General features: G+C 35.7%; 1 protein-coding gene across 1 annotated transcript in view; it reads right to left on the reverse strand.

Moving 5' to 3' along the window:
• UCHL3 (ubiquitin C-terminal hydrolase L3) overlaps window positions 1-9,650 on the reverse strand; it is a 33,435-nt gene extending 23,785 nt beyond the window's left edge. The window contains exons 1-4 of the mRNA XM_065678105.1: window positions 9,522-9,650; window positions 6,199-6,355; window positions 5,700-5,785; window positions 4,567-4,614 (exon numbers count right to left, since the gene is read on the reverse strand). Coding sequence (XP_065534177.1) covers window positions 4,567-4,614; window positions 5,700-5,785; window positions 6,199-6,355; window positions 9,522-9,596 — 366 coding nt within the window. The 5' untranslated portion in view covers window positions 9,597-9,650. The remainder of the gene's footprint in view (window positions 1-4,566; window positions 4,615-5,699; window positions 5,786-6,198; window positions 6,356-9,521) is intronic.
• Window positions 9,651-9,868: the final 218 nt, after the last annotated feature.

Here is a 9,868-nt window from a genome sequence, read left to right on the forward strand (position 1 = left end):
ATAACTTCCCTCCAGATATTAAAGCACATCAGTACTTAATGGAGTTAAACAATTTCTACCAATTTCTGCTTTATAACAACTGTGCCTTTGCATTCTCCTCCAACTCTTTCAAGAAACAATACAGTAACTTTATATAATTAACAAAAATTGGTAGGCAGGATGTAATATAAGTTTCTTCCACAACTCCAAATTCAAAAGGGCTACCTGCTTTGCAGAAGACTCTAGCCCTAAAAGTCTCTCAAGTAATGACATTTTTCCTGTTTTCAGAAAACTCTACCCTCAGATTTTTTGATCTTACTTTAAAACAGTTCCTATGATTGTTCTGATAGAAAGCAACCCAAGATTGGAATAAAGTAAAAATAAAAAAAAAACAAAAAAAACACCAAAACCATGAACCTAACCCTGATCAGTGCTATGAAATAAAGAGGATCTTGAGTAGGTGACAACTATTCTAGTCTCAGCAATAACTGCCTTTCAGGAGCTATCGCACTGTAAGGAGAGGAAGCTGGATCCACAAAGCTTTATTGTAAAGACCTAGACCCTTTTTTTTGGCAACTTTGGATATGAAATACCTGTCACTTGAGGAAGTGTATGCTTTAGCAGCATGAAATTTAACAGACTGTTACAAGAGTCTTACATTAATTGCCCTCATTATGATACTCAAGTATGGGACCAGAATCAATCCACCCTTGAAACTAACACCACACTTCAGTGGAATTATTCCCAGATCTTACTGCTTGATATGAAAGTAATTTTAAATAGAGCCACAGAATCTTTAAGTCTTAACATATAAACTGAACCAAACCTGGCCCAAAATCTGCCTGTAGCAGAAGACCAAATTTATAATCCTTTTAATTTGCAAACCTGAAATGAATTAGCAAAATTAAAACTGCTTAACTGTTCCTAAAATACAGTCTCTTTGGGTGAAAAAAAAAACCAACCCCAAACTTTCTCTATTTTTAAGAAAATGTTTAAGTAATTTAATAAAAATTCAGTGAACTTCATTAAAAACCTTCACATAATTTACTACAAAAAAATCTCCCCAAAATACTCAGCTTAATCCAGTCTATAGATGGCCCATAAAAGGGGATTTGGGTTGGGGTTTTTTTGTGGGGTGTGAGCTGTTTTGCTTTCTGAAATTAGGTAAGTTAATCACAGCTACCAAACTTAGAAAGGCTGTTAAAGCGCCCACCAAGGCAGGACACTCTATAGCTCTCAGCTTCAATCCATTTTCTTAGCAATTCATCTTAATGCTTTATCTAAATAGACTGCATATTAACGATAAATCCCAGAAGCAAACTGATCACTGTAGCTCTTCTCTTCCAGCAATCACTAACTGAAATGTAGAATCTAGCAGTCCACAAATATTAAAGTTACATAAATAATACCGTTATTTTTTAAATATAACTTTTTCAAAACATAATTAAAACACTTATTACATATTATCCCAAAATAGAAACAAATCCTACAAACCAGACAAGATGACAAGATGAAATACAGAGATATCAGAAAGATAGCATTGCTTTACTGTGTTACATCTAGCCTTTTATTTCCAGATAAACCTGCTTTATTTTGAGGTCTGAAATACTCACACACATGGAACAGAAGCAAAAGGAGAAACTCCACTAGTATATTGCACAAATCAAGTATCCCTGGCAAGACTGCCAGGAGCGATCACCCAATAAAGGCTTTACTCAGAAGCACTGGAGGCTGAACCCTCAGATATTTGAGAAACTGTCAACAGCCAAGAAATAAAACCAAAAAAAGGTATCAGAACTCTCTGCATTCTTTGCTATTTTTAAGCCTTCTACATCTCAAAATTCCACAAGATTTTACTTTAACCTTGGTGGTCTGATGGCGTGTTTTGCATGGTGGAAGGAAAGAGTAAATTCTTGAAAGCAGTTTCTTAGACAAATCAGCAAAGCTGACTGCCATACATTCCACTTTTGGAAGTTACTCTAACACAGTTGAGCTTAAGCCACATTTTCAGAAGACTGAGTGGACAGCACTATGCAATACTACCCAAGGGACAGAACTATCCACACAGCAGGCTATTCTTAGGAAGCACACAAGCCAAGTTAATTATCCTAAAGGAGTAGGCTGCACATTTTCTTAATCTTTAATTCTGTAGGAGGACTTTTTGCTCACACAGATACAGCACTTACTATCATTAAACAACTACATAAACAACTGGAAAAGGAAAGATTTCTATGCAAAATGCCCTGGCTTTTCTCAGGGGAGAGGAGTCACAGATGAGGGGAAGAGGACAAAAACCCAACAGTCATAGAAGGTCAAACACTTTCTTTTCCAGCTCTGACAGGAAATCAGAATTCTCCGGAAAGTAACCCTGGCAATAATGAGTATGCAGGAGGAATGGGATTCTCTTATCTCTTGCACCAAAAGTACTAGAAATTATCAACTTACCCTGAAGGGCAAGTTAACATCTTTGCATTACCTGCATATGCTAACTTCAGCATCTTCAAGGGCATGCTGTTCATCAATCCCTCTACCACTACATGTAGAGGTATACAGCAACATTTAAAGTGTACCATTAGAAAGAAAAGGACTAGGAGATTAACTCACTCCAACTGTCAATTACACTTCCCAGCATATTCACATTTCAGACTGTTTTGCTTAAGAAGAACTGTACTTTAAAGTAAAGCAATTCCTCCTATACAGATGAAAGGGGAAGCCTTGATGCCAACTCAATCACAGCGCAGTAGGACGGGATCTTCAGGCAATTACATGCTCCAGTGAGGTAACTTGTTTATTTCTTCCCTCTTTGTTTTGATGGATCAGAACTATTCAGAAAAATGGTCCTAGGACATGTGTTCAGCCATTGTACTACTTCAAATTTGGAAACAGAAAGACGGGAAAAAGTTATTTTACCAGTCTCAGGTATATCCATATTGAATTACTTCCAGATTCAACTATGCAAAATGGAATAATAAATGCCTGGCAGGAAAACTACCTATTCAATATTTGTGTTTAGACATGGTTGCTAAAACAATCTTGTAAATTTTTATCATGAAAAAAAGAAAAAAAAAAAGTCTTCAGCTTTCCACACAATTATTAGTCTTTTGTATTGTGGTTACCTTGATCAGGAAACAAATTGATTCATGGAAGTTCAAGAAGTTAACTGTCCCTTACTAAGAGATTCCATCACCACTTAGATGCTTCCTGAATCTTTACGAAGACTCAAAGGAACTACAAACTCCTTGCATTTTCTTTCCGAATCATTCGACAATTTCTGCCAAAGGAACCCATACACAAACCATTCCATGGATGAATGTCACAGTACCTCAAAATAACTAAAGAAGCTTTTCCCTTTCACAAAGATCTCAGGAAGAGATTCGGTCTTCAGCAACTTGTGGGAATAATCTCCATTGCCTCTCTCTTACTGAGCTTGCCAAGAATAGCTAGAAAAGGACTCATTTATAAAGAAAACAGACCAGATTTTCTTTTTGAGTCTCTCCCTTAGAAAAGGAGGAGAAATAAGAATTTGTTCTGAAGTTTCTTCTTGAAATGCAGAACCTCTGACTAATATGGAGAAAGAGTTAAGAAGAGTGGTGTCTTTTTTAAAGAAAACATCACACACAAAGTGGAGTATTTGTAACAGAAATGGTTAAAACACTTTTCATTTCATGATGGTGTGGCAAGAGTGAACAGAAAGGATTGCTTTGCTTTCTCCTGCATTGTTTAGAAAACACTGCACAAGACATATGAAGAAAGAAAACCTCACCTACTGTACTACACGCACAAAAAAAGATAAAGAGCAAGCAGACGAGCCAGTGGAGTCTCAGCCAAACAGAGGAGGGCTCCTCTCTTTGTCAAACAAAGCACTGCAAACCAAACCTAATAAATTTTCTTTTTGTGGAACAAATACTGAGATCTGAACCAGAAAGATGGAAACCTGCCTTAGTATGACTGAAGCAGAACAATATTGACTGTTAAGTTTATATTTATTCTACTTTGCATTGTTTCTGCGGTTTCTTTTTTGTTGTTTTGTGGGGCTTTGGGATTTTTATCCCCCAGTGGATAAAAGCTTATAAAGATATGTATTAGTGAGAATTTATCTGAATTAGTATTTGTATACAAACACCACGCACATAGTGGCACACCAAGTACTGCACTATTTTCCTTAAGAAAAGCTTTTCAGACCATCAGAAAATATTTGTTCCCCTTGTATCATTACTATGGATCTTACAGTCCTACCTACAGATTTACCACACCAAAACATCAGCTTTCACTAAAAATAATATTACTGGCTGTTTGAAATGAAGGTTGAAAAGCTCATCCATGTTAGGTATCTTAAAAAAAGTATCCCAAAGCACACAAACCCCAAACCAGAAAAACCAAACAAAACATATAAGCAAACTTCAGGTTTGGTTTCTCCCCCAACTATGCCATTTGATTTTGTGCCCTCATTTTTAACTAATGACGCAATACTGCAAGCCAAGCAATGATCTCCATTTCAGTGTAAACCTTTAATACAAAATTACTTTCATTTCAATTATACTGAACTCAAAGTAGTTATTAACAAAGATTTCTTTAAAAAATGAATACCTCAGTCTGACCTTCATGGGCACTGGATTCATGAGTGACACGAATAGCCTAAAATTAAAATAGATTTCAATCAGACTTTAAATGAGAAACTTTTAGTGGTTTAAGAATCACCATATGCTCTTCATTTCATCAAAAACCATAGATGTAACTATTTTTGCTCTGTGCTTATAATAAACAATAACTTAATAAACAAACAAACCCTACTTCCAAGAATCTCAGAAGACCAATACTTCATTTTCATACAGTCAATTAAAATCAAATACAGTTTGTAATGGCACTTTTACACACAGAAATTATTATAGGCGAGTGGTTTTGATACGTATTACTTCTTGAGCAGACAAAATACTTGAGACAGAAGCCCTGATTACACATCTTGTGTCCAACATTTCTACAGAAAATGTCATCAAACCTCTGCTGTTTCTGTTTGTTACTACTTCCTTCAACCACATGATAACATCCATACTCCTGAGGGCTTCACAGTAAGCTTACATGGAACTCAGACTAGAAAATCATTAAGATTTTCATTTTGACAGAGTATCATCATTACCATCAGGAGCAACACCAGCACTCTCCCTTTCCACTACTGACCAGATATTTCTGCCACATCCTTTCAAACAGCACTAATGATCTGGCTAACCACACTACCAGCTAGCTCATCTAATTGTTTGGGATGGTGGGGGAAAGAGATTGTATTTCAGCCACATCAGCTCTTTGTGTGCCCCAAATAGCTATAGCTAAAGAGAAATGACTAGAAGGCACAAATGAAAGGAGGAGGCAGAAGGACCGTCCTTTCAGCCCCATATCAGCTTAAATTGGCCATTAAACTGCATCCTGAACCTCCAAAAAGATTATGCATACATTTCTCATCCATTTCAAAGCAATTTTAAACTATGCCAGTGAATTAATATGGATGAGGAACATTGACAAAATCCATTCTGCTGACTGAGCTAGGGGCAGGCAGAAACACTATAAACTACCAAAGCAGGGTTTGCTTTGTAGCAACTGATCAGAAGCTCACATGTTAAAATCAAATTGTTGGAGTGCTTCACTGGATCAAGTCCTAAGGACAGTATCTGTTAATGCAAGTAATTTTTACACCATTTTAAATAAAAATAAAAACACACAATACTAACTTCGTAAGTTTCTAGATATTTGGCCCTCTCTTCAGGAGTCATAGATAATGAATCTTCTAGGAACTTTTTCAGTGAAGAATTGGTTTCTTAAAAAAAAAAAAAAAAAAAAAAAAAAGATGAGAAAGACATAATTATGAGTCATGCTTTAACTCCAACTTCATTTAAAGTTTACAGAATGCTTATATCCAACAAAAGAGGTAAAGACAGAATTACATTGCATCTTTAAGACAATGGAGGCTGACTGCATGAGGAATTGCTACCAGCTGCAGTTTGTAATTTTTTGAGTGCTTTAGTTTGTGGATTAGCATGAAATACTGGTTTTATAATTATAGGGAGAAATGCTCTTTGAATAGAGACTGTCCTTTTTTGAAGGGTTATATTCAGAGAAAACAGTACAAAATGTATCCTTATTTCCATGCCTCCCCACAGGTAACAGAAAAAAAAGGGAAGAGCCAGCAGAGAAAAAAACCCCAACCAACAATCCCCAACTCCAACTTACCAAAATTCATTTTATCTCTATTGTTTGCAATAGCATGAATTAGCCCAATTGTTCCACAAGCGTTGTTAATGGTCTGCTTCATGAAATACACTGATGATTTGACATCTTGCCCCTTAGCTTTTATTCTCTCTTCTTCTTCTGTTCTGAAGGTTTCATACTAGAAGGAAAGTTACAGACATTTCACAGATAGTGCAAATAGATACTGGCTACATTATTCAAGCAAAAATAAACTAACCAAAGCACCAGCTAACTAATAAAACCAAAACTCAACCTGTAACTTGAAACACTTAACATGTGGTCTAACAAGTTTATGTAAACTTACTCAACTGAACAGCTCTATACTGTTTCTCAAACCAGGGCCTTGTCACTAGTCAAAACCAAGTCACACTTGAAAAATCATTTTTAACACTTGTTCTCTAGCATAATTTCAAAGTTCAAACTATTCCTTTAATACGAGCACTTGTCACTGCCTTTCTTCAATCCAACAAAAAGCTTTTAAGGACAGAGGTCTCAAAGTACTAGCAAACCATAATCCTTCAGGTGTTTAAACAGCATGAAGCATTCTTACAAATTACATTTTTACATTTCATTTTTTCCAGGAATATAACATAAAATTTATATAAAGCTCATAGCCCTAAAACAGGCCCCTTGAAAGCCACATTCATAAAGTAAATGTTTCTGTTCTTCGGAAAAGAATTCACTTTGAACAATATAAAGTACTTGTTTTGTAAAGATCATAATTGACTAAAATCTGTTCTACTGTACAACAGTGTGTTGATTTTGTGGGGTTTTTTGTTGATTATGGTTTTGTTCATTTGTGGTTCTTGGGGGAGAGGCAGTTTTGGGGTTTTTTTGCTTGTTTGTTTTTTGTTATTATTTACAAGATTTTCATCTCAAACAGGGGAAAAAAAAAAACCAAAACCTGCAACTATTCCAGCTAGCGTTGTTCTTTCTTCCTCCTTTACCTTTTACTAGGTATTTTTGGAGACAAAAAAAATATTGAAGTAGATATGCTTTTTATAGAAGTATGACAAAAGCTAACCTCGAATGCACAATGTCATCAAGGAACTCTCCCTGAAAACCCATGAGAATTTTTTTCCCGTCAGGTTTTGTGTACCATCAGTGACAAAGAGAAACAAGAAATTTTTCCAGTGTCATGATTCCATGCTTGCTGCCAGTCTGAAAGGTCTAAGGAATAGTAAGAGCACTTACAAAGCATTTTAATTTGACACCACTTAACTGCAAATTAAGCAGCCTTAACTGAGAAAAAAATTTCTGATGTCTATGAAATTGGACCAAAGTTCAGATTAGAGACTGTAAACAATATATACAATATAGCTGCCATTTACTCCCTACCAGTAAAAATGAACTCCATGGCAAAAAATAAATATGTAAATGTTGAGAATACTGAAAATACATTTTTGAGCAAGGGTTAGAGCAGATCATCTCAAGAGGTCCCTCCTAACCCAAACTATCCTATCATACGTACATTCATTGGACAACACCCAAAATGCACAACGCTCACAGCATTCACTTTGTATAGAACCTACAATACAGACTAAGAAAGTCATTGACCTTTAAACTGGACAGTAACCCTAAGACCATCTGTATGCTAAGAAGAGTATTTTGCCCTAAACACAAGTTTAAGCAAATTGATTTATAAGAATCACGGAAAAAAATTAACTTCTAGACAGACCAACAAAGACACGACAGAAAAGTATTTATAAGGGCAACAAAATTAATTGAGACACACTTTTATAAAAGTAGACACAGCCAAGAAAAACAAGTAATAATTCAGTAAGAGCAGAATATACTGGCTATATTGAAAGAGAGACTGAGGAGGGAAAAAGTACTCCAGAAATAAAATAATGCCCTAGAGTCTTGTGGAGTTCATACTGAACAACAAAACGTTCAGAACACTGGGACTTCGCATTAAAGATTTGGCCTTCACACACTCAGGCTGCACAGTTGATAGAGACACGTGTCCTTTACATCTCTGCTAGTTTTACATGCTGGAGAAAATCTCAAAAATTTGGCTGGTGGTCAAATTTGATTGACCAACACAAGAGAGCATATGTTGTTTTTCCTCTTCCTCTTTGACATATGCTTCTTGATGAAATCAGATACACCCTCTGGAACAAGAGGAAGGTTGCTCTTTCCAGTGGGATGATGGTCTCATGGTATGATCCAAGAAAGGAAGTTTGCAAGGCAGCAAGGCAAGAGAAAGATGACAGTCACAGAAGGGGCTCAGACCTGTAGCTCAAGAAGGCAGACAGAAACCACAGCACACAAACCACCACCTTAAAGGTGACAGAAATTAAATTTTCTGAGCACAGGTGAGGACAGTTAAAGAGTTTGCTTAAATTTAAAACTATCGAGGTGGCTGAAATCAAGCCTGAAAGGGATTGCCTGCTGTTTTGGAGAAACTGAGAATGCAAAAGCTCACAGGACCTAAAGAGCAAGAGTCACTCTTCTCTCTATTTAAATGGGGTCTGTTACAGAAGTTAAGCTTTAATGGCTAACTGCTTTGTCTTTATAAGCCATACAGTCTTTTTGAGATATACACTCAAAGGAAGAAGTTTGGGCAGTTTCACCTCTTTGTAAGACCTTATTACAATCATGTTAGAGTTTTATAAATTGAAACATCAATGTAAATCATACATTTCAACCTATGCAATACTTGAAGGTACACAAGATGGATGTCTTCTCTTTGCAGAAGCATATGAGAAGACAAAATAAACAGACTTGATTTACCCAAATCAAGTATTTCAAAATTTAACATAGAGGAGGAAGGGAGGGGAGAATTCTTTCATCTTAGAAATATGCCCCATGTGTCCAAGAAGCAAAAGCCATATTGGCAATTATGACTGAACTGAAAGTGAACTGAAGTTTAGTCAGTGCAACAGTATAAAACCTCAAAACACATTTGCATTTGATATAACTAGGTACGTCTAGGTACTCTTATTTTGCCTATGCTATTGTAGCTTTCTGCTAAAAGTAGCCAAACTGAGCTATTTCACAGTGCATATTTAGTAAAAAATAGTCTTCAACTGACTGTTAATAGAAAACTGAAACACATTTCTCCATGCTTCTGTATCAGCTTTTCCCACTCCAACTTGAAAAGAAATTGGAAACATACACACAAGATTATCAAAAGAAGGTTCTGAAAGAAGCATTTTGTTGTTTTTAATTAAGAAATCTCTTGAATAAGGTTTGAGTCTCATCTTGATTCTATTATGATACCAAAAGTATAAGATTTGAACGGTTCATGTCCATTTCATTTACAACTAAAATGATTAGCTGATATTTAAAAAAGCATTTACCTTTTCTGTTATTGGAAAGAGAAGTAGCACTGCACAGACAGGTCTTGGCACCATACTAAGCAGTTCTGGTTCCATACCATAAACATCCACAAATTGCCAGTCAGGATGTATACCTAACTGTTTGAGAAACTGGAAAAGAAAACAAAATAGAATAATATTAAATGAGTAGCCTCATATACTTAAATTTTCAGACGCGTAACAGAGTATTTATAATATGAAATACACTGCAACAACCCATACTTTCGAAAATTTAAGGAGAATAAACAAAGTTCAAGTTTCAATAAACAAAACTGAATAAACTGTAGTGCCAAAAAAACCACACAAAATCCCAATGTTTTTATTTATAA

The sequence above is a fragment of the Lathamus discolor genome, chromosome 4 (assembly GCF_037157495.1).
Source record: "Lathamus discolor isolate bLatDis1 chromosome 4, bLatDis1.hap1, whole genome shotgun sequence".
Taxonomy (NCBI): domain Eukaryota; kingdom Metazoa; phylum Chordata; class Aves; order Psittaciformes; family Psittacidae; genus Lathamus; species Lathamus discolor.